Below are 25,331 nucleotides of genomic sequence, written 5' to 3'. Positions count from 1 at the left end.
AGGGGGTAGAAGAGGGGTGGGAGGTGAGGAAGTGGAGCAGTCTTTGTTTCTTCTTTCTGTCTGACTCCTCACCTCTGCACTAATACCTGATTTCAGATGCTGCCACCCCAACGTCTTACCTCTGCTGGGCTTCTGCACTGGAAATCAGTTTTACAGCTTGATCTACCCATACATGGCAAATGGTTCTTTACAGGACAGACTCCAGGGTCAGGTAAGGGGCTGGGTCATGGTCAGAGAACAGCACTAGGTAGCATCCAGTTAGGGACTCAAGGTTTAAGGACTTCCAGAAGGGAGAGGGGCCATCCAGAGAGAAGTTAGGCTGGGATAGATGAGATCTGGCTAAACATCTTCAGGTAAAAACCTATAAAAAAATTATTTGAGAATAGGAATTTCAAGAGCAAGACAAAGGTATCCACAGTACTAATTTTATTTAACATTGTTCTGGGGGTGCTAGTCAATGCAATAGGACAAGAAAAATAATTAAGAGATACAGAGTATGGAGAAGTAGAAGCAAATTTTTATTTGCTAAAAATGCTATTCTATTATATGTCTGTTTGCTTGTGTCTTTATGGGCTATCTCTGGAAGGTTACAAAAAACTGGTGCTTTGGCTGCCTCTGAGGAAGTGAGCTAGGTAGCTGGGGCATGGGACAGGAAAGGAAATTTTACTATATACCCTTCAGTACCTTTCACATATTATAGCATGTGAGCATAATACCTATTAAAATTACAGTTTTAAAAACAAACAAACCTCCTTCCCATAAAATCGTGAAATAGGGGGAAGATTTATTCCCCAAGAGAATTACTGCTTCCCTTAAAAGAGACCAGACAAAGCAGTATTCATGGTATAATAATGATTGTTAGGTTTGTTGTGCTCTTGCATGGTGCGAGACACCACGATAAAGATTTTGCACATGTTCCCTTCAGGCCTTGCTACAACTCAAGAGGTATCCCCTATTTTCCAAAAGAGGAGTTTCTGGCACAGAGAGGCAAAGTGACCTGCCCAAAGGAACACAGCTGACAGGTGTCAGGGCTGGAATTTAAACAGGGTTCATGTGGCTCTGGATTTCAGAGTTTTTGAGAGGGAATCGGTTGGCAAGGCAGCTCTTAGAGGATGTGGGGCCTATGACAGGACTTGAAAAATAAGTTGTGATTGAGCCTGGAGTTTCAGTCTTAGAACAACAGTGGCAGAACCTGGAGATGGTGGGGGTTTTAGCTCACCCCACAATCCCCATCAGCCCCTGTGAAGCCTCCCCAAATACACGTAAAATTGGCATAAGGCCCATGTGCTTGGTGTGCTATCACAAGCTCCTTAGCCCCTCTCCCAGGCGTCCCCTCCTAGAGGAAGATTCCAGACCTGCCTCTGTATAATCATGCTTCAAAACAGCTGCAGGTCACTGAGCACCCACTGTGTGGCAGGCACCACGCTAGGGGCATACCGTATACTCATATACCATATACTCCCTACCATATCCTCCTCTGAGTCCTTAGAGCAATCCTAGAGAGGCATAGGGATTAACATTTCCATTTTGTAACTGAAGAAGAAACTAGGCTCAGGGATGTCGAGTGTCTTTCCCAAAGTCACACAGCTAGTGCGTGTCTGAGCTGGGAGTTACGTCTAGGTCTTCTGATGTCGGAACTGGTACCCTGCCGGTACACCGTGCCAGCCAGTCCCTGTTGCAGAGCACGTGAAGGTCTGGAGAAGAGACAGGAGGCCGCTGGGACTTTGAAAAGGCAGAGGTCTGACTGTGTCTGCCCCTTTCTCTTTTCCTTAGGGAGGCGCAGACCCCCTCCTCTGGCCCCAGCGTGCCGGTATCTGCTCTGGGCTGCTCCGAGCTGTGGGGCATCTGCACGGCTTGGAGATCATCCACGGCAACGTCAAGAGGTGAGAGTGGTGGGCTGGACCCTGCCGAGGGCCTGCGCTGCGGCGCCGAGCCGAACACCTTCCTGCGCCCCTTCCCCTCCCTCTTCCTCGGTCTCTCTTCTTTGTTTTTTTGTTTTTTTTCTTTTAATATTAAGACTTTTTTTTTTTTTTAAGATTTTATTTATTTATTTGACAGAGAGAGAGACAGCGAGAGAGGGAATTCAAGCGGGGGGAGTGGGAGAGGGAGAAGCAGGCTTCCTGCGGAGCAGGGAGCCAGATGCGGGGCTCGATCCCAGGACCCTGGGATCATGACCTGAGCTGAAGGCAGACGCTTAACCGACTGAGCCACCCAGGCACCCCAGGTCTCTCTTCTTTGGATGGCTCCCCCTCCTCACCAACCTTGGATCTCTTCTCTCTTTCTTTGTTATTCCCTCAAAAATCAGGGTTTCTGCTGTCCCTATACACTGCCCACCTGTCACCATGCTTGTCTTTTTTGAGCACCCCACACCCCTGAGGCCTTTTACTTCCAACCCAGCAGCTGGTCTGGACCCGATCCTGGAGCTTTAGGCCAAGCCCCCTAGGATTTTGAGCTCCCCGCTCAGAGTCTTCCTGGACACCCACCCCCTGCTTATGTATCTGTTGGCAAAAGCAACTCATGTCAGGGAAGCTTCCTGCAGGGTAGGCGTGCAACCCAGTATCTTAGCACCGTGCTCCCAAGAACAAGAGAGTCCTGCCTGGGGACTGGCAGCATGGGGAGAGATTCCAGAAAATACCAGAAAATCTGGCAAAACTGACCTTGAAACTGTAGAACTCATACTTCCTCAAAGTTCTCTATTTGGCAAGTGGAAACCTTGTCCTCTTTTTTTCTCCCTGATTTTTGTCTGATTGCACAAACAGCTGTAATAGCAAGAAAGGAAATGAAAGGGTGAGAGGTCATTCTGGCCCTGGTGCCCTGACTCATCGCCTGGCCTCCCTTTCTTCAGCACCCGCCCACACAGAAGTCTTAGCCCTAAGGGAGCACTGTCACCTGCTTACCAATTCATATTTTCTTTTTTACCCCTTTATTTAAACAGGGCAAATCTTTCCGCATGTTGCATGCCATCATTTTTAGTGACTTTTTAGTTTTCCGTTGAAGGGATTGGCCCATAATTTACTTAACCACTCCTAACAGTGGATATTGGACTTAATGTCTGGTTTTTTTTTTTAAAGATTTATTTATTTGCTTGGTGGGGAGGGACAGAGGGAGAAAGAATCCCAAGCAGATTCCACACTGAGCATGGAGCCCGATGCGGGGCTTGATCCCACGACCCTGAGATCATGACCTGAGCCAAAACCAAGAGTTGGATGCTTAACCGACTGCGCCACCCAGGTGCTCCTGATGTCTATTTTTTAAACAACTATTTAGGGTTAGTTTGATTATTTTTACACATGTAACTTAGTTGTGTTCTCGCTTGTTGTTTGTTTTTTCCTTTGAAGTACCTTCTGAGAGTGTTGACCCCCACAGGTCAGGTGCCTAGGTCCAAGAATGTTTTTATTGTTCTTCATATTCCCCATGCTCTGGGCAGGACCAGTCACAGAGGATGGTGGCATTTAGACTCGAGTCAGTCGGGCCAGAGCTGGGGGTCAGAACAGTTTCAGAGGGGACCAAGCCTACATAGCCCACAGTCTTAGCAAGCTGAAGTTGATGAGGGTTTGACATCTTTGGGGGCCAGGAAGACCGCACCTTGTTGGCTACCCCAAATGCCATTCCTGGGGCAGCACAACTAATCTTAGCTCCATCCTCCTTTGCTGGTGGGAGTGGGTTGCCACTCCCTTCCCTCACCAGGACTGGCTCAGAAAATCCAGATGGTGGGTCTAAAGTGACCCTTAACTTGCCGGGGCCAATGCTGCTTATCATGAAGTTGTTTTCTGAAAGGCTCTCCATGGCAACCTCTTCTTGTCCAGCTCCAAGTGAGAAAGTTCTGTTTTCTTTCTTTTTTTAAAAAAGATTTTATTTGTTTATTTGACAGAGAGAGATAGCGAGAGCAGGAACACAAGCAGGGGGAGTGGGAGAGGGAGAGGGAGAAGCAGGCTTCCCGCCAAGCAGGGAGCCCGATGCGGGGCTCGTTCCCAGGACCCTGGGATCATGACCTGAGCCGAAGGCAGAAGTTTAACGAATGAGTCACCCAGGCGCCCCTCCCTCTGCTTTCTTTTCCACAGCTCCAATGTTTTGCTAGACCAGAACTTCACCCCCAAGCTGGCTCATCCAATGGCTCACCTGTGTCCTAACAACAAGAGGTCAAAATATACCATGATGAAGACTCACCTTTTCCAGGCCTCTGCCGCATATCTGCCGGAAGATTTCATCAGGGTGGGGCAGCTGACAAAACGAGTGGACATCTTCAGCTGTGGAATCGTAAGAGCTTCCTTCTCTGCTTGGCCTTGGGCCTGTCCTTATTTGTCCTTCCCACAGCTCCTTTGTAAGCAGAAGATATAATAGAGGCCCCTAGATATAGTCCATCAAAATATAGTAAGGGTTGGCAAACTATGGCCCGGGGCATATTTTGTACAGCTTATAATTAAGAATAGTTTTTACATTTATAAAAGATGTAATAATACTGCTAATAAAAGAAGAATATGTGGGGTGCCTGGGTGGCTCAGTCATTTAAGCGTCTGACTTCAGCTCAGGTCATGAACTTGGGGTCCTGGGATTGAGCTCCTCGTCGGGCTCCCTGCGGTGGGGAGCCTGCTTCTCCCTCTACCCTCTGCCCCTCCCCCTGCTCATGCTCTCTCTCTCACAAATAAATAAATGAAATCTTTAAAAAAAAGAAGAATATGTGACAGAGATTTGGTTTGTGGCCCACAAAGCCTAAAATACTTACTGTCTGGCCTGTTACAGAAAAAGGTTGCCAATCCTTGAAGTATAGCAGTTTCTGTGAAGCTCCTTCCTTCTCTATTTCCCAGCCAGCCAGCCAGCCAGCCAGCCAGCCAGCCATCTAATTGTCTATCCAGTTGTCTGTTCATTTTGTCCATCCATCTGTCCAGCCCTCCATTCAACTACTCATCCAATATCCATCCATTCAACTGCCACTCATCCATTCAGTATCCACCTATGCATCCCCCCTTGCTCCTCACCACCACCATCCTGTCATCACTGTGTGCTAGGCAGTTGGAATAAAAATGTCACTAAAATACAGTCCTTCCCCCAGGAGCTCATGGTCTGAGTATAGCAGTCTCCAAAGTACATTCTATGGAACACCCTTGAGGTCTCTGTAGGTTTGATGTATTTAAAGGGTTTTGTGGCCAAATAGGTATGACCAATGCTGGGTTAAGCAGAGTCAAGCAGATTTCTTTACCACAAAATTAATCAGAGACTTTAATATGGTAATGAGCCTTTAATTTAATTGTGAATTCACCACAGCTGGGCAAATGGTACTCAGCACTTCCCAAATTCATTTGACTGTGGAACCTTGTTTCCTCAGTCTCTCTCCACACCAGTGTCCCATGGAACCCAGTCTGGGAAATGCTGGCTGAGAAAAGCGACAGTCTTTGGCTGGCCTTTGCCAAGAGCAAACAGCTGCCTCTCGGACCGTGCCCTCTCTCTTCCTCTCTAGCCTCAAATTCTGTGCTTCCTCTCTCTCTGCTCCGTCTCTTGTCAGTCCACCTCTCCCACTAGTGCCCTCCCGAGCCACCTTCTGCTCTGATCCTGACGTCCAGATGCCAGATTCTACTTCCTTCTGTCTCCCGTGGGCTCTTCTGGTTTCCTTGCCCCCATCAGCTCCACTGTGAGGGGCTCAGTGAAGCTCAGTGGGGCTTGCCCAGGCTTCTGCTCTTCTAAAAACCAGCAGGACTGAACCCTGAGGCTGCCAGGCAATCCAGTGTAGGGCTTAAGAGTGTGGGTTTGAGCCCCAGTTACTTTCAGCCGTGTGACCTCGGGTACCTCACCTCTAACTCTGGGCCTGTTTTGTCCTCTGTAAAATGGGATAGTGGCATATATGGAGATTAATAAGATAATGTATATAGTTAGCAGAGTGCCCTACACTTATCAAGATGATTATTGTTGTGGTATTCCTACCTTCACACTCTCACTCCTGATTTTTGTTTACCCCTGACTTTTTTTTTTTTTTTTTTTAAAGAGAGAGAGTGTGAGTGTGTAGAGGGGAGGGGCAGAGGGAGAGGAGAGAGAATCTTAAGCAGGCTCCAGGCTCAGCGCAGAGCCCAGCGCCAGGCTCGATATCACAACTGAGAGGTCATGATCTGAGTTGAAACCAAGAGTCTGAAGCTTAACCGACTGAGCCACTGAGGTGCCTGCTCTTTTTTTTTTTTTTAAGATTTTATTTATTTATTAGAGAGAGAGAGGGAGCGTGTATGGGTAGGGGGAGGGGCCGAGGGAGAGAGAGAGAATCCCAAGCAGACTCTATGCTGAGTGCTAAGCCCTGAGCCCGATGTGAGGCTCCATTGCACGACCCTGAGATCATGACCTGAGCCGAAATCAAGAGTCGGACGCTCAACTGACTGAGCCACCCAGGCGCCTCTTGCCCTTTGACTTTTTAACTCAGCTCTTGCTGTAAGAATTTTTTAAATTAATTTATGCATTCCATGCCCACTGGCTCCCTTCACTCTTTCTCAGCTCAGCCACTAGCTGACAGTATGAGTTTGAACTCTGATTCCACCTGTTGGGAACACTGCATTTCTCAGTGGGTTTTTTTAAGATTTAATTTATTTATTTGTCAGAGAGAGAGAGTGGGAAAGCACACACAAGCAGGGGGAGCGGCAGGCAGAGGGAGAAGCAAGCATCCTGCTGAGCAGGGAGCCTGATGTGGGATTGATCCCAGGACCCTGGGATCATGACTTGAGCCGAAGGCAGACGCTTAACTGACTGAGCCACCCAGGCGCCCCTCAGTGGTTTTTTTTTTTTTTCCCCTGAGCACTATATGACCTCTCTAAAAGGTTCAGCACAGAGTCTGCCTGTGGAAGGGGCAGAGGGAGTGTGTGTTTATTCATTTCCCCTTGTTCTTCCCTCCCTTCCTGGCAGGAGCTGGTTGGGAATCCCTTTTCAGTGTGCACCCATCCACTTGCGGCAGGGTGCCCTCTGCTGCCCCCTGCTGGCCACTGCCAGTCTGTGATTAACCCAGCAGGCCCTTCCTCTGGGGATGGAGGATTTCTTGGCAGTCAATGTGACTGTATTCTGACTTGCTTGGAGGGAGGTTGTGGGAGAGAGATTTGAAACGAAGGGTGGGGTGCTCACTCCCTTATATTCACAACCAGCAGATCAGCATTTACCAGGTAAGGATGCAGGCTCAGATTTTCGTCATTTAGCGATTAAGAAAGAGTCAGAATTTGAACCCCGGCAGGCCTGACTGGAGAGCCCTTAACCACTATGCTCTGCTGAGAATTTCTGCTCAAAGCAGGTCTCCCCTTTATTAAGACACATATCATGGTTTGTCAGTGCTGTGGAGTCTCACACTGGTGCAGGGCTGTGCTCCTTTTGTGAGTGGGTGAATTAATGAACAGATCATGTTAATAAAGTCCTAGGAGGAAACATGCTTTGGTTGTTGCTGAGACTTTCTGTGTAGACTAGTCTTACATACATGGGTTCCTCCTTTCCCCGAGATTGACGTAGCAATGCCTGCTTACCATTTCTTTTTTTTTTTTAAGATGTATTTATGTATTTATTTGTCAGAGAGAGAGAGAGCGAGCACAAGCAGGGGGAGCGGCAGGCGGAGGGAGAAGCAGGCTCCCCGATGAGCAGGGAGCCCGATGCAAGACTCCATCCCAGGACCCTGGAATCATGACCTGAGCCAAAGGCAGATGCTTGACCAACTGAGCCACCCAGCCGTCCTGCCTGCTTACCATTTCTGATGGGTTTTTAAATGAAATGATCTTTAAAATATAGTGTGTGTGTGTGTAGATACATGTATATATAGAAAAATGTATATATGTGTATGTGTATATACACATTTATATATAAATATATAGTATGTGTATGTAAATATACATATTTACACATACATATTTATATATACATACATATTTTTATGTAAGTATATAGTATGCATATATAAACATACATATTATATATTTATATGGATATACTTATACATGTAAAACTGACGGTAATACGCACACGTTTGGTTTCCATCCTCCGTGACTTGCTATTCATTCAAACCTTCTACTAGCAGCTGGGTGGTGTGTTTAGTTAGGAGGAGGCATTTAGTGATATTCCCATGTTCCCAATTTGGGGCAAGTGTCTGTACTGGTAAATGGCAGAGCCGGGCCTGGAGCTTAGCCTTTGTTACTAAGAAGAATCGTTGCTCTTGGCCTGAATCTCCTGCCCGAACTTTTGCATAAGTGTCTGAACCGTGCTAACTGCATGTTCTCTCCAGGTGCTAGCTGAGGTCCTCACTGGCATCCCTGCAATGGATAACAACCGAAGCCCCGTTTACCTGGTAAGGGAACCAGTCATTTCTGGCTTGCTACTGGGGGCTGTGGGGAGGGGGTCAGGAGGGCAAAGACCTCCACTCCACCCATTTTACAGATGGTTATGAGGTCTCAGTCTGCAGTTTGATTTGCAAAGTAACCTTAACCTCTCCCCCTCTTACCAGCCAGCCAAGTTCATGATAAGAGAAGTTAGAATGTTTAGGGGAATCCCGTTTCTTCTCTTTACACATCTGGCAATCAAATAGGATTTGTCTTCAAGTTGGTAAAAGTCAGCCCTCTTTAACAGGTTCCTATAATAAAAGCAATAATTTTCATTTTGTGGGTTCAAAGAACTATCATTCACATATATACACATACAGGGTCATTTCAAAAATATAACAGCGGAGCCAGACTCTGTGTTTGGCACTTTACATATATTATCTTTCTAAGTCATCACAAAATCCCCCCGAGATTGACAGGGTCATGATGTTCACCTGCCCTTGAACAAGCAGGCTCCGAGGTTCACCCGAGATCTCGGCTTTGCTAAGTGGCAGAGACGGACTTCCATGTCAGGTCTTCTGGACTGCAGCTCCTGAGTTCTTTTTTTTTTTTTTTTTTTTTAAAGATTTTATTTATTTATGTATTAGAGAGCGAGAGAGAGAGAAACAGCATGAGAGGGGAGAAGGTCAGAGGGAGAAGCAGGCTCGCCGCTGAGCTGGGAGCCCGATGTGGGACTCGATCCCAGGACTCCAGGATCATGACCTGAGCCGAAGGCAGTCGCTTAACCAACTGAGCCACCCAGGCGCCCTGCAGCTCCAGAGTTCTTAACCCTGACACTCTGCTGACTGTTTAATTCTCATGACAGTCCAGCCATATGAATTCAGGATTATTATCATCCCCATTTTGCAGATGAGAAAACTAAGGCCAAGGTGAAGAGACTTGTGTCACGCCCCCCCCCCCACAGTGAGATCAGTGGTGGAACTGGGATTTGAACCCATGTCTTCTGCAGAGTTCCAAATCCTGTGAAAGCTCTACTCTTCATCAATTTGAAAGGAAGCACCTTTCCTGACTTGATGTTGAGGCCATTAGATCAGCTGGCTTTTTTTTGGTGACTGGGCCCGCAAAACATCCCTTGGGCCCTGGGGTGGGGAGCTGAAGGCCTTCCTACCCACAGAAAGTCATTCCACTTTTGGAGACTGGGCCCCAGATATTACAAAGAGGTGGGTTTCAGCACCTCAGATGTGGTTTGGGGCAGTTTGAGGTGGTTTCTCGTATTCTGACGGTTTTCTTGGGGTGAATTCCCTAACAGTTCTCTGGGTCTCCCTAGATGAACGTCGCAAGCGGAGTCTTTTGAGATACTTATGTGAAATTTCCTAGAAGGTGTTTTTGTTGATGGTTTCTAAAAATGTGGAGTAGGGGGCGCCTGGCTGGCTCAGTCAGTGGAGCACGTGACTCTTGATCTTGGGGTCGTGAGTTCAAGCCCCATGGTGGGCGTAGAGTTTACTTTAAAAAAATGTGGAGGATAGAATTTTTTTAAAAAACCTTAATAAAAAAATGAAGATTGAGCATGTTATTAAGATTCAAATCAGAGATGAAAACTGCTAGCACCTAGTGGTGGGAAGAAGCAGGCCTCTCTTCCACCCTCGGGGGAGTGTTTGTGGCCACAGTGTTTTCCAAAGGTCATTGGGTGGTTTCCATCGAAGTTTAACATGGGTGTGCCTTCTGATGCGGTCATTTCACTTATACAAAGGGACACATACATACAAGGGAGGAAAGACGGACACGGCTGTTCACTGTAGCGTTATTTATGTTAGAAAACAGCTACAAACAAGTAAAATATCTGTCAGTTGGGAGGTGGTGAGGGAAATTACAGTATAATGACACACCCTGGTAATTCCATGAAATTATTTATAAATAAGTTTATAATGTTTATAAGTAGTGAGAATGAAGTGTATAACGTGATCAATTTTGACATATGTATATATCTGTGAAATCTTCACCACGTCATGTTCCTGACCGTGCCTACTACCCTGGAAGTTACCTCTTCTCCTTGGTAATCCTGCCCTCCCGCCCCTCCCAGACCCTGCCATCCCCTGCCGCCACTGATCTGCTTTCTGTCACCACATGAGGTTCCACTCTCTGGACTTTCATATAAATGAAATCAGAGAGAGTTGGCTCTTTTGGTGTCTGGATTTTTCCACTCAGCATGGTTATTCTGAGATATGTCCCATGCTCTTTGTGTGGGTCCATGGTTCATTTAGTTTTGCTGAGTAATGTTCCATTGCAGGGATGTGCCACCGTGCGTCCGCTCACCTGTTGATGGACATTTGGTGTGTTTCCGGTTTTTGACTGTTACACCTGTGGCTGCTAGGTACTTTTCTGTGCGGGTCTCACTGGGGACATGTGCGTTCATTTCTGTTGAGGTATAATTCACACTTGTGAGGTGTACAGAATGGTATAAATTTTGGAAAGTGTGGACAGTTATGTAACCAACACCACCATAATCTAGATATGGAGTATTTTCATCATTCCAGAAAATTCCCTTGGGTGACTTTATAGTCAGTCCCTTCTCCCTGCTTCCTGTTCTTATTTCTTTTTTAAAAAAATTTATTTATTTATTTATTTATTTATTTATTTATTTATTTGACAGAGAGAGAGATAGAGAGAGAGCACAAGTAGGCAGAGCAGCAAGCAGAGGAAGAGGGAGAAGCAGGTTCCCCGCTGAGCAGGGAGCCTGCTTCTCCCTCTGCCTGCCGCTCCCCCTGCTTGTGCTTGTTCACTCTCTCTCAAATAAATAAATGAAAAAACGTGTGTGTGTGTATGTGCGTGTGTATTTTAAAGCATATCCCAGATATTATGTTATTCCACCCATAAAATAGTTTTCTTAATTCCTTAATATCATTTAATGTCCATTCCATGTTTAAATTTCCCAAGTTGTCTCAAAAATTGCTTTTTAAAGTTGGTTTGTTTGAAACCGATACAAAGTCCACATGTTACCATTAATTATGTTTCTTACAAATATTTTAAAAAAATTAAAAAGGGGTGCCTGGGTGGCAGAGTCGGTTAAGCATCTGACTCTTGGTTTCAGCTCAGGTCACAATCTTGGGGTGGTGGGATGAAGCCCTATGTTGGGACTTATGCTTGGGACTTTCTCTCCGTTTCCCTCTGCTCCTCCCCCACTCCCTCCCCTCAATAAATAAATACATCTTTAAACAAATAACTATGTTTCTTGAAACATAAAAAAAGCCAGCTGTTCTAATGGCCTCAACATCAAGTCAGGAAAGGTGCTTCCTCTCAAACTGATGAAGAGGAGTAGAGCTTTTTTTTTAAGTTTTTAAGTTTTTTTTTAATTATTTAAGTAATCTCTACACCCCATGTGGGGCTCGAACTCACAACCTCTGAAACCAAGAGCCACATGCTCTTCTGATTGAGCCAGCCAGGCAGCACTTGAAACTCTTCTGTTCTCCAACTGCACCCCTCCCCATGTTTTCTTTCCATATCTCATTGCATTTTTGCATAAAGTGAGTCATTTGTTCTGTAAGTCTCTCATGTTCTGGATTTTTACATCCTTGTGGTATTCTTTTTTTTTTTAAAGACTTAAAAAAATTCATTTAGAGAAAGAGAGAGAAAGCACATACGTGTGTGAGTGGGGGAAGGGGCAGAAGCAGAGGGAGAGAGAGAATCTCAAGCAGACTCCATGCCAAGCACAGAACCCAACTAAGGGGCTCGATCTCATGCCCCTGAGATCACGACCTGAGCCAAAACCAAGAGTCAGATGCTCAATTGACTGAGGTACCCAGCCCCCACCTCCCATTCTTGTGGTATTCTTAACGTGTTTCTCTCTACCTCTTGTCCTGAGACTTGGTTAGATTCATGATCAGTGCTGCTTCCTGGGTGGTCCCTGGTGCTTCCCACAGCATCACAACATGAGGCGCATAGCGGGTCCTCCTCCTTCCAGTGCTGAGGTTCATCAGTGGGTCCAGGTGGAGTTGCTGACTCCCCCCATCCCTAAGTTCCTTCATCACCCTACCCCTGAGTGTTCTTAGCATCTCCTGATGACTCTTGCCAGATGAGATCCACAACTTCACTGGGGGGAGTCAGATGGTGAGCCTCTGCTTCTATCATTCTTTCAGGCCAGTTGTTTTGAATAGTCTCTTCCTTTTCTTTTTTTTTTTTTTTAAGATTTTATTTATTAGACAGAGAGAGAGAGAGAGAGCACAAGCAGGGGGAGCAGCAGGCAGAGGGAGAGGGAGAAGCAGGCTCCCCGCGAAGCAAGGAGCCCATCGTGGGGCTCGATCCCAGGACCCTGGGATCATGACCGGAGCCGAAGGCAGACACTTAACCGACTGAGCCACCCAGATGCCCCTTTTGAACAGTTTCTGATTCTGTTTCAGACGGTGGTAACCTCTATATCTGAAAATAACACTCTCCTGGTATTTTTTGATTTATCAACTTTAAACACCATGATACCTTTTAAGGCAGAGCTCACATGAAAGAATTGTGCAAAAGGGTATTCATAGAGGCAACCATGGCCAGCTGGAGGTTTTTAGTCTCCAGGTATTGAATTCCTTACAGTGTCAGGCATGTAGGTGTTACTGGATCCTCAGACGACCCATTTTCTGGATGGGGAAACTAAGGCAGAGTGGTGACTGTCTTGTTTTGTTTTTGAAGCAAATATCGCAGCCCATGCCTGATAATCTCTGATAATCTTTTTTTTCAGAGTTGTAAATGTATTTTTATGAAAATCTGTATAAAGCAATAAAAATTAGTTTTATATTTAATGAATCACTTCTGTTAAAAATAGTAAAAGGACATAAAAAGGAAAAGAAACTTAGCTAAAAAATAAGTTAGTATGTACAATTTGTGAAAACATTTGTGAAGTACTTACTATGTGCCAGACACTGTTTTTGGATTTGGCGATAAAGAGGTGAGCAGGAGGAAGTTTTTGGAACTTTCATTCTAGTGGGGGAGAGCAAACCGTATTCAAGTAAATGGAAATGTGTGTAATTCCAGGCCAGTGAGATGTGCTATTAAGAAATGTGAAATAAGCGGCTCCTGGGTGGCTCAGTCAGTTGGGCGTCTGCCTTCAGCTCAGGTCATGGTCCCGGGGTCCTGGGATCAAGTCCTGCTTGGGCTCCCTGCATGCCCCTCTCACTCATGCTCTCTCTCTCTCTCTCAAAAATAAATAAAAAAATCTTAAAAAAAAAAAAGAAATGTGAAATAAGGTTAGGGGATAGAGTGGAGGAGCAGGGAGAGGGGTCTTTTAGGTCAGGGAAGCCTTCTTGGAGAAGGTGACATCTGAGCAGAGACCTGACTGAAGTGAGGGACTAGGATGCAGTGAGATTTAGAGGAGGAGCATTCTAGGCAGAGGGAACAGCAAGTGCAAAGGCCCTGGGGCAGGATGAGTTTAGGTGCTTCCAAGAACAGAAAGAAGCCAGAGTGACTGAGTACAGTGAATCACAGGGGGAGGAGATGAGATGGGAAAGGTCAGCAGGTGCCAGATTGTCATAAAATCTGGGGTTTCTGATGGCCATAGTTACGGATGGGAAAGTGGGAACTCTTGACATTAAAAACAACACAAACAAAAAACTTTTAATTTAAAATTTTCTAAGCCTGTAGAACATTTAGTAAGTACGGGAAGGTATAAAAAAGAAAATAGAGGGATCCCTGGGTGGCTCAGTGGGTTAAGCATCTGTCTTCGGCTCAGGTCATGATCCTGGAGTCCTGGGATCGAGCCCCACGTTGGGCTCCAAGCTCAGTGGGGAGTCTGCTTCTCCCTCTCCCTCTGCCTCTCCCTTTGCTCATGCTCTCTCACTAGTGCTCTTGCTCATGCTCTCTCACTCTCAAAAAACAAAAAACAAAAAACAAAACATATATAACAAATAGAATATACATGGAAAATTTATATATAAATGTTTTATTATTTACACAATAAATATATCACAAATATAAAAACATAAATATCAATGTTTCATATGTTAATATAATAGATTAATGCGCTATATAGTATATCAATATTATACATAATTAAATTACATATTTCCTTATAATATATTTGATATATAATCAATGTCTTTAATGTATTTGTAACATTTATATATTTGCAAATACATAAATTATACTTATGAAATATTATGAAACATAATTTATATTATATAAATATGCTATATATTTTTACATAAATATATGTATTTTTATTTTTATTTACTTATTTTTCTAAGGATTTTATTTATTTATTTGACAGAGAGAGAGACAGTGAGAGAGGGAACACAAGCAGGGGGAGTGGGAGAGGGAGAAGCAAGCTCTCTGCAGAGGAGCGAGCCCGACGCGGGGCTTGATCCCAGGACCCTGGGATCACGACCCGAGCCAAAGGCAGACGCTTAACGACTGAGCCACCCAGGCGCCCCAATATATGTATTTTTAAATATAAATTTAAATTTATATAAAAATATGTAGCATATCTTCTGTTATATGCATAATTCCTGCTTTCTATATAGTATAAAATGTTATAAAACTTATATGTAAATACAAAATTTATAAAATATATGTGTAAGTGTACATAATATTTATATAGTAGATCTCCTATTAAATATACATGGGTTAGGGGCGCCTGGCTGGTTCATTTGGAAGAGCATGCAACTTTTGATATCAGGGTCGTGAGTTCCAGCCCCACCTTATGTAGAAATTACTTAAATAAATAAAACTTAAAAAAAATAAATCTTCTCAAACTTTAATAAATAAATAAATATGCATGGGTCAGAAGCTACATCCTAAAATGTGTATTTTATGTCATAAAAGAGCGTGCCTGAAATTGTTAATAAGATTAAATTATTAATGTAAGTAAAGTACCCAGCATGTAGTAGTATAGAAATGGTGGCTATTAATTATTACTATTAATTATTATCACTAATAGACTATTGAACCTTTATTCTGTGTTAAGTGTCACACTTTATGCTTTAGATGCGTTATATCTTTTTTTTTTTTTTTAAAGATTTTATTTATTTATTTCAGAGAGAGAGCCCTCGAGCACCAGTGGGTGGCTGGGGGGGTGGGTAGGAGGGGCAGAGGGAGAGGGAGAAGCAGACTCCCTGCTGGATCCCAGGACCCTGAGATCATGACCTGAGCCACCCAGGCGCCCCTAGATGCATTATATCTTTTAATCTTTGTGTTGATCCTATTATCCCCATTTTCCTGATGAAGCAACTGAGGCCTAGGTTAAGCCCCTGCCTTGGTGGAGTGTACTATGGAATGCCCTGTATGTGTAGGGAATTTAGCAATTCTCCAGCTCTGGCTTTTTTACTTGTTTCTTGGATCCTTGCATTTCTTTCTTTCTTTCTTTCTTTTTTTAAGATTTTATTTATTTATTTGCCAGAGAGACAGCGAGAGAGGGAACACAAGCAGGGGGAGTGGGAGAGGGAGAAGCAGGCTTCCCACGGAGCAGGGAGCCCGACGTGGGGCTCGATCCCAGGACCCTGGGACCATGACCCGAGCCAAAGGCAGACGCTTAACGACTGAGCCACCCAGGCGCCCCGGATCCTTGCATTTCTTTCTTAAAATCCTGGTTTCCTCGAGGTTTTGCAGGTCTGGCGCCGTCGCGGGGGCGGTTGGGGCACGTGCGGTGAAATCCCGCATCTCTGCAGCTCTCAGGGGGATGCTTATCCTCTTCTTCCCGCAGAAGGATTTACTCCTCAGTGCAATCCCCAGCAGCAGCACCTCGTTGTGCGGCAGGAAGACGGGCGTGGAAACGGTGATGGCTAAGGAGATCTGCCGGAAGTACCTGGAGAAGGGAGCCGGGCGGCTGCTGGACGACTGCGCCGAGGCCTTGGCCATGGCCGCCTGCCTCTGCCTGAGGAGGCGGAACGCCAGCTTGGCTGAGGTGAGCCTCTTTCTCAGCCCGACCCGGCCATGGGCCCTGCCCTGGGTTGGGTGGGCCTCCTGTCCTGGTGGCCGCATGGTTCTGCTTTACCAGGAACTGGGGTATGGCTCAGGGTTGAGGCCTTTACCTAGAAGTCACTTCATAAACCAGGGCTGTATTTGGTTGCAAGCAACAGCTCGTACTGGAGCTCATAGAAGCAAAGTAGGGAAGCGAATGGGTAAGGGTAGCTCAGGAGCCTGAGGGTGGTGTGCTGCGGGCCTTGGGGGGCCCAGGATCCCGGGCTCAGATGTTAACAGAACACTGCTTTCTCTGAATCTGCTTGATTCCTCCTCTCTTGTCTGTAGACTCCCTTTTCCTTGCCTCTATCCTCTTGGCTAGGGGATATGGCTGTCTGTATTGTTTATATGTTATAGTTCTACCCCCACTGAGTGATCAGGTCTCCAGGTCCCAATTCCAATTTCTCATTGAGAGAGCCTGTTTGGCCTACCTAGAGTCAGTAGTCCACCTGTTGGCCAATCAGGTAAGGTGAGGGGAGTGGGGTCCAGTATATAAACCTAGTGGTCAGGGGGTCTACCCCAGAAAGGTGGAAAGGGCTAAGTCCCAGAGGAAGGGAGCATCTTTAGCCCCTGGGCTTAGGCAGATACCCCAGAAATCAACCACATTAGGAAATAAAACATTTTCCTATGGATGGGATATATAGTGGTGGTTTCCATGGTAACATGTGTAAATTTGGGCACCACCGCTAGATATTTCTAAGGACCAAATAGCTGCCTGAGAGGACTCTTTGAGGCCATCTAGCTGAGTGATTTTCAAGTGGTGTCTGGCAGAGAGGAGCGACTTGAGGTTACCTCAGAAATTGCTTTCGTCAGCAAGAGGGCTTGGGGAGCTGCAGGCCCCACGCATGACTACCACCAGACACCCCCTTTCACTTCACATAATCATATTGGATTCTCAGTATTTTATCTGAGGGAAGTTTTAGTAGCTGAAAAAAAAAAATCTTCAAACACCACTGCTGTAGCCCTAGCCTGCCATTTTATAGGAAGTAAAGTTCCAGAGAAGAGAAGATGAGGCCACAGAGTGAGTTTCTGTCAGAGCCCTCTGGACACCTGGTTCATTCCCTTGTTCACCATCTTGCAGTATGACGTGGCAGGAGCTAGAGACCCGCGACTCAAGATCCAAGTCATTGTTCTTCACCGGGGCTGTTCCCTCAGTGCCTGAGTAGTACAGCATTCAGCCAGTCATTCAGCACTTGTGTGCTGGGCCCCAGGGGATAAATCGGTGAACAAGGCAGGCCCAGTTCTACTTTCCTGAAGCTCTCAGACAATGCACAGTAATCATCTAGGTGGGGAGCATTGGGATAGCATGTGATGGGGCCCCACCCAGGGGGACTTTCCCTGAGGAAGTGATGTGTAAGCAGATAAAGAGCAATCCAAGCAGACGGAACAGCTCATGCAAATGGCCTGAGGTGAGAGAAAGCCTGGCTTGGTCAAGGGTCTGGAAGGTCAGAGTGGCTAGAACAAAAAGTACGGGGAAGAGTGGCTTGTGGTGGGGCTCCTGAGGAAGGAGGAGCCCTGTAATTGAGGGCTTTGCAGGCACAGTTAGGATTTTGAGGAAGACACTAGGGGTTTGAAGCAGGGGCAAGACATAATCAGATTTATGTTCTGAAAAGATCTCTCTCCCCTAACCACTTATTCCTTCTTTCAGGCTTTCCTGTCTTCATTTATTTTGTTCTTTTGTTCATTGTCTCAGTTAAAGGACACTCAAAGAAGCTGTTATAATGAGGAGACTCCAAAATCCAGTGTTTTAAATGAGATAGAAGCTTATTCTCTTTAGCTTAACCCCTTGACTGTAGGCAGTTCAGAGGTGATGTGACAGTGCCACTTTATTGGGGACCCCAGGTTCCCTTTGTATTGTTGCTCTGCTGTCCTTACTGTGTGGCTTCCAGTTCAGAGTCTAAGATGGCTGCTCTAGCTCAGGCCATCACATCTGCATTCCAGCCACTGAACAGGGGGTTAAGAGAAAGAGAACACACTCCCTACCCCGCCCCCACTTTTTTTTTTAAGATTTTATATATTTATTTGTCAGAGAGAGAGAGCACAGCAGGGGAAGCAGCAGGCAGAGGGAGAAGCAGGCTCCCCACTGAGCAAGGACCCTGGGATCATGACCTGAGCAAAGGCAGACTCTTAACTGACTGAGCCACCCAGGCATCCCCACTCCCTACCTTTTAAAGGTGTGACCTGGAAATGCACACATCACTTCTTCTCACACTCCATAGGCCATAATCTAGTGACATGGCCACACATAGCTGCAAGGGAATGTAGCTTTTAGCTTGACAAATATTTATTGAGCATATACTGTGAAGATTTGTCTCAAGAGGTGACATTTGAACTGGACGTGGAAGGATGTGGAGGTATTTGTTGTGTAGAATAAAGGGGATAGGGCATTTGAAGTATACAAAGAGGAATGAGAAATTGTCCTTGCCCTCAGTACTTCACAAACTAGGAAGATGAGAGGTCATCTGGGTCATGAACTTGAAGACAAGTAAGCCTAGGGTCAGTGGTCAGCTCTGCTACCTACTGGCTGAGTAGCCTTAGACAAGGAACTTAACTTCTCTGATCTTTATTTTATTTATTTATTTTTAAAAAGATTTTATTTATTTATTTGACAGAGAGAGAGAGCACAAGCAGGGGGAGCTGCAGGCAGAGGCAGAGGGAGAAGCAGGCTTCCCGCTGAGCAGGGAGCCCAATGTGGGGCTCGATCCCAGGACCCTGGGAACATGACCTGAGCCAAAGGCAGACGCTTAACTGACAGAGCCACCCAGGCACCCCAGCTTCTCTGATCTTTTAATTTTTTAACCTATGAAAACTCATTGTGCATTTTGTGTCGAATGTTCTTTGTAAATTGCAAAGGTGTTGAGCAAGTGAGATGTGTCATTGTTATTAAGGGTATGCTTGTATGCCCTTTGTGTGTGTGTGTGTGTGTGTGTGTGTGTGTGTGCAAAGAAGAAACATTCCTTCCCTGCCTCCTTCTGATTTCCTAACCTCCCTAATTAGAAACGCCCTCAAGGGCAAGTAATATCTATATTACTTAGGGCATTTCCAGTTCAAAGTGATAGAACTCAGGTCAAACTCTTAGTCTCTCTCTCTCTCTCTCACACACACACACACACACACACACACTCGCACAGCAAGGGAGATTGAGAGGGAGTATATGAATGAGTGAATGAACGATAAATTAATGAATGAATTTATTGGCTCATGTAACCAATCAGCAGACAGGACAGGCATTGCCAGGCCAGCTAGACACAGGGTCTCCACCAGCAAAGGTGCATTTATCTGTGTCTCTGTGCTTGTGCCCCACTTCTCCATCTCTTGCCCCTGCTTTATTCTTTATAGGGGTCTCTATTTTTTCCTACTGTGAATGGGTTTTCTTTGTGGGTGGAGAGCCTGGGTCAACCACTAGAAAGGAATCAGGAGTCCTTCCTCAGTAAGCTTTAAGTAGAAAAATCCCAGAGAAGGATTCTAATTGGCCAGCTTGGGTCACGTGCCCCAACCTGGATCATTAACGTGTCAGAGGAATGGGATACAGTGATTGGTCCATCTTGGTCATGTGCTCTCATCTATGGCTAGGGTGGATGGGGGCAAGTTCAGCTCTGTTCAAAGGGCTTTCGCTGTTCTTCCAGACAAAGCAATATGAATCAACATTGGATTCTTCATTGTCTCTCCGGAGGCCTGGGATATCTGTAAGATTTTTGATTTCAGAAAGAGGTTTTTTTTTTTTTTTTTTTAAAGTAGGCCTCCATGCCTAGCATGGAGCCCAACATGGGGCTTGAACTCACAACCCTGAGATCAAGACCTGAGCTGAGATAAAATGTCCAACGCGTAACGGACTGAGCCAGCCAGGTGCCCCGATTTCAGAAAGAATTGTTGTCTCTTCTCTCCCCAAGGTGTGTGGCTCTGTAGCGGCTGTGGAAAAGCAGCTCAGAGGTCAGGAGACGTTGCTCCCTTTGAGTGGGCTTTCTGAGGGCACAGGCTCTTCCTCCAACACCCCAGAAGAAACAGACGACGTGGACAATTCCAGCCTCGAGGCCTCCTCCTCCATGAGGGTAGCACCTGGGGCTGGGGCTGCCGCCTCACTCCCTTCAACAGAGGATGGAGAAGGCAGGCTGCAGGTCTGTGTGGGAGTGCAGGCAGACTCCTTCTCTGTGGCCTCTGCCAGGCCTCCCCAGGATGGTAAGTGTGTGGAGATCTGAGTGCCTATGCAAGCTCATTCATGTGTCTTTAACTCAGCTCATCATTTATTCCTTCTATCGCTCTCATTCATGCCTTCCTTGATTATTCAGCCGTTCACCTACCACCAGACTGCACACAAAGAAACCTCGGATGGGGGTCATCCTTGATACCTCCCTCTCTCTCTGGCCCCTTACGTCCAGTCCATCACCTAGTCTATTCATTGGCCTAAATATCTCTCAGCTCCATCTGCTTCTCTGCATTGCCTCACGCCCCTCCCCCCTTAACTAAGTTACTGTCCTCTTGCTGGATGACCACACAGCCTTCCTGTATCCTCCCTTCCTCGTTTTTATTTTTTATTTTATTATTTTATTTTAATTTTTTATTTTCAGAGTGGTTTTTTTCTTTTCTTTTCTTTTCTTTTTTTTAAGATTTTATTTCTTTATTTGACAGAGAGACTCAGCGAGAGAGGGAACACAAGCAGGGGGAGTGGGAGAGGGAGAAGCAGGCTTCCCGCTGAGCAGGGAGCCCGATGCGGGGCTCGATCCCAGGACCCTGGGATCATGACCTGAGCCAAAGGCAGATGCTTAATGACTGAGCTGCCCAGGTGCCCAGAGTGGTTTTTAAAAACAACTCATGCCACCTCTTATTTAAAGCCCTTGTGTGGCTCCCCATTGTACTTAGGGACCAAGTCAAAACCCTTACTATCTCTATCTCTCCTTTCCAAATATCCCAGGCTTCCTTCTGAAATAAAAATTTGAGAGGCCTCTTCAATGCAGTGTCCCTCTCCCCTAGTAAACATGGCTTAATGAATGTCCCAGGCTCTACCACTCCTATTGCTCCTCCTCCCACTGGGAGGAGAGAAGAGGGAAAAGAGAGAGGGGGTGTAAATGTTCATCCCAACCTCTCCCATCCATGGAAGGAGCATGGAAGCCCCCTTCTTTCAGAAAAGTGGGGGCAGGTGGTGGGACTTCACTGCAAAGGCAGAAATAATGAAAATGCTCATTAGGTTCAGGGCTTGATTCAGAAATCCGATTTAAGTGAGAAACTGACCAAGTCTGACTTTCTAAGAACTATAATAATAGTAACTATTTCCGAATGCCTTTTGTTGAAGTTCTTTCTTTAAACTTTCTGCTGAACATCAGCTACAGAGACTTCGTGGAGAATCGAGATCAATGAGGCCAAAAAGAAACTGATGGAGAATATTGTGTTCTACAAAGAAGGGAAACTGGACAGCATTGAGCTTTTTGGCCCCTGATGACTAGAGCACAGCTTATCCTCGATTGGAAAGACAAACACCAAATCAAGAAAAAGATCTGAGGCAGAATCATAATCTCCCAGGAAACACCAAACATCAGCTTTCCTGGACCAGGGAGAGAAGCTTCCATCTTGCTAGAGTGAATTAGGGAAGAAGGGACCTCAGCTTTTCAAGACACAAAAATCCATGAAGTCATCATTTTTTCTGGGATTTGTCAATCAGAGCTGGGGATCAGGAGACCGAAGCGGAAACCCTGGTCCCTAGGCCCAGGATGTGGGCAATTTTGTGGTTTTGGGGTGTGTGTGGTAATACTGTTACTCAGCTCACACCCCTCAAGAACTGAGGGAGGATTGTCAGTTGCACTTTCCAAAGTTAAGTCTCTCTGGGTCCTATTTGCTGACAACCACCTGCAAACTTCCATGGCCTGAAAGATTCTCAACTTGTGTCCCAATGCAGTTCTTAATTCACAGTCTGGAGTTTACAAATGCCAGACACCTGGCAAAGAGCTCTGCAGGTTTTCCACGTCTCCCTCAGAAATCTTGTAACCCACAGATATTTATTTATGCCTACTCAGCACCTTTATCGTCCCATCCCACTAATGCTAATATTTTTAGTGGAGCTTTTAATTTGAGAGTATGTGTTATTTATGGGTGAATGAAGAATCAGAGAGCTAGTTTTATGTCCAGTTCTGTTGCTATTTAAATCAATTATTTAATTTCTGGAACCTTGGTTTTCTTATAAGTAACACCTGTTCATTTTCCTTCCTTGGCTTGTTGGGAGGAACAGGTGAGACATGGTTGTAGAAGTACTTTGAAAATGCACTTATCCTTTTTTATAAAATAAATAAAGACATTAAACATATATTTCTTCCACGTACCTAAGGTTTATGGACTGGGTATTTTTCTGAAAAGTCATGTTGCAAATATTTTTGTGAAACAAATGCTATTTTAAATTCAGTGTGTCCTATTTTAAATAATCCTACTGTAGTGATTTTTTTTTTTGTAAAATAAAAATACATTCGTAAAGTCAACAGATCTCTTGCAATTAGTTTTGTGTCCAGATGAATTTGTTTGGAAAAGGGCTCTGGACCCATGTTAAGGGGGTATCACGGAGTGCCTAAGAGTTGGGGGTGGCTATAAATGTTGGTGTTAGTAGCTGTGTGATCTTGGGTCAAGTTAGGGAGTTACTCTGAGCCTCTGTTTTTCATCTATACAATGGGGAGAATAAAAAGTACCTCTTTCCTGGGTTTGTCAGGGCAAGGGGAAGATCTTGCTTCATGAAAGCATTCAGTAGTCCCCGAACAAGATCAGCTTTGTACTGATATGTAACAGAGCTGAGTGGGCTCCAGTCCCAGCAGACAGTAATCTGTACTGACACCCCTGTTTGAAGCTCTGGTGGCTGTGAGGATTCAACTAGAGTGTGTTACATGCCACAGACAGGACCTAGCATGTGGTAAGCACCTTACAGTTATGAGTAGGGTGCTTTCAGGGCTGTTTGAGCAGTAGAGGGCTAGTGCCAATAGGGTAATGGTTATCTAGACATACCTGCATTTCAGACCACGGCTTCAGACATTTGTGGCAAGGTCAATGAACCACTTCTGTCAATCTACAGACCTTTCCCCCTCAGCAAGCTGTAAAAACGTACATATACATTTCTGTATATCAATTCCAGGGGCTCATGGGCACTGTGATGCCTTTCTATGAATCCTCAGAAGGAAGGCCTGACTTTCTTTTTTTTAGTTAATAAATGCACATGACAAAAAAAAATCCAGTAGTACAAACGATTATGTGGTGGAAAGCAAGCCTTTTTTTTTCCACTGGGATTTTAGTGTCTCCCTTCTGCCCACAGGCAACCACTGTTCCTGGTTTGGGGTATCATTCCAAAGATGATGAAAATTTTATCTTTTTGCTTAACTAATCTAATCAATCATTAGATTTTCATTAGAAAATCAAAACCGAGTTAGATTGAGCTCAAGACAGTTGGAATTTCTGGCTTCAGCATGGGTATATTTTTTCACATCCTTTTTGGCCATTCTTCCTCAGTAATACTTTTGGATTACTTTAGTCTTTTTGCCTGGTATTCCTTTCTAAGGATATTCCACAATTTGTAGGACTAGGTTCCAATGCTGGATTTTGAGGTGGTTTTTCATTCTTGTAACTTCAAAGGGTGCTGCCTTCCAAAGAGGTTGTACCAATTTACACTGAATCAGGTCTGGGAATGCATTTCCCCACATCCTCAGCTACAAAGAGTATTATCATGCTTTTTGATCACTGACAATTTAATAGGTAAAAATTTATAATTTTACTTGTATTTTTAAGTGACAGGTGGAGCCATTTTTCTTTCACATATTAAAGAGCCTTTTTGTAATTTGCGTCTGTTCCTTGGTTCATTTCTGTTTCCATTTTATTTTTTTAAGGTTTTAATTCCAGTTAGCATGTTTCCATTTTAATACCTAAGTATCCCATAAAGAAAGTTTCATCTTTCATCTTTCTCACCCTACCTGAGTGGCTCAGTAGGTTAAGAGTCTGCCTTGTGCTCAGGTCATGATCTCAGGGTCCTGGGATCGACCCCACATCAGGCTCCCTGCTTGGCGGGGAGTCTGCTTCTCCCGATCCCTTTGCCGCTTCCCCCCTGCTCCTGCCCTCTTTCTGTCTGTTAAATAAATAAAATCTTAAAAAACAAAAGTTTTTACATAGTAAGGACATCAGCCCTTTGTCATGTGTTGCGAATATTTTATTAAGTTTGTAACTTGTCTTTCAACTTTGATATTTTTTGCCCCGCAAAAATTTTACATTTTACATTTTTGTGTAGCCTTTTTTTCCTGTGGCTCCTAACTTCCGACTCTGCCACTTTCTGGGTGTGTCACTTGGTCTCTCTCAGCCACAGTTTCCTGCTCTGCAAATGGGGTCAGGATGTTGGTGGGGGTTCGAGGAAAGGATAGGGATCTGAACCCGTCTGGCTAAGCGGCAAACCGCTGAGCAGCGGGGAGCGTCACTCTGGGAAGAGGGTCGGCCGACGCCCCCAACCTCATGGAAGGCTGGCTGGGGGAACTGCGGCCCTGCCTAGCTTCGCGCTCTTCTGGCCCACGTGAGTGGCTCCGCCCCGCCTTGCTTCCGACCAATGCCTCCAAGCCTCCTGGCCAACAGGCGAGCTCCGTCTTGCTCGGAGTCCCGCCCCTTGCCGATTCGAGCAATGGGTGCCCTCCGTTCTGCGCAAGGCCCGCCCCCGCCGCACGCCCGGCCGCGGGCCGCAGGGCTCGTTCCGGGAGGCGGGCGCGGCGGAGGCCGGTGTGGCCGGAGCTCGGGCGGAGGCCGAGCGGGGGCTGCAGGACTGGGGCGGGAGGCGAGCAGGCGGCCGGGGAGGGACGTTCGGGCCGTGGGGGCGGCGGGGCCGACGTCTGGGCTGCGGCGGCAGGGACGGAAGGGGCGGCCGGGCGAGCCGGAGGGTGTCCCGTGGCGGCCGAGCGCGGCACCGCCGGCTCCTGAGGGGCGCCTCGGCCCCTCGGGCCCGGGGCTGGTCGGCGGGGCCGCGGGAGCAGGGCGGGCCGCGCGCCGGGTCTGGCCCTGCCCTGCGGCCCGCCCTCGGCATTCCGGGCCTCTGGGCCAAGCGCCCGCCAAAGGCTGCGGGTCCGGTCGCCATGTGTGGACTCTAAAGCGCCTTGTAGTCTTTTGAAGCGCTTTGACATCCCCGAAGGGCTCTGTATTGCA

The 25,331-nt window shown here is 46.0% G+C and overlaps 1 protein-coding gene across 2 annotated transcripts in view; it reads left to right on the top strand.

The window, feature by feature from the left end:
• IRAK2 (interleukin 1 receptor associated kinase 2) overlaps nt 1-22,654 on the top strand; it is a 60,561-nt gene extending 37,907 nt beyond the window's left edge. The window contains exons 7-13 of one of the 2 annotated variants that reach the window (XM_036079872.2): nt 97-211; nt 1,774-1,883; nt 4,062-4,257; nt 8,228-8,290; nt 15,937-16,137; nt 20,084-20,369; nt 21,512-22,654. In XM_036079872.2, coding sequence (XP_035935765.2) covers nt 97-211; nt 1,774-1,883; nt 4,062-4,257; nt 8,228-8,290; nt 15,937-16,137; nt 20,084-20,369; nt 21,512-21,624 — 1,084 coding nt within the window. In that variant the 3' untranslated portion in view covers nt 21,625-22,654. The remainder of the gene's footprint in view (nt 1-96; nt 212-1,773; nt 1,884-4,061; nt 4,258-8,227; nt 8,291-15,936; nt 16,138-20,083; nt 20,370-21,511) is intronic. The other variant, XM_078075128.1, reaches the window with a different exon arrangement.
• The last annotated feature ends 2,677 nt before the right edge of the window (nt 22,655-25,331 follow it).

Source organism: Halichoerus grypus, chromosome 1 (genome assembly GCF_964656455.1).
Source record: "Halichoerus grypus chromosome 1, mHalGry1.hap1.1, whole genome shotgun sequence".
In the NCBI taxonomy this organism is placed as follows: domain Eukaryota; kingdom Metazoa; phylum Chordata; class Mammalia; order Carnivora; family Phocidae; genus Halichoerus; species Halichoerus grypus.
This window is presented reverse-complemented; position numbering and strand designations above follow the sequence as displayed.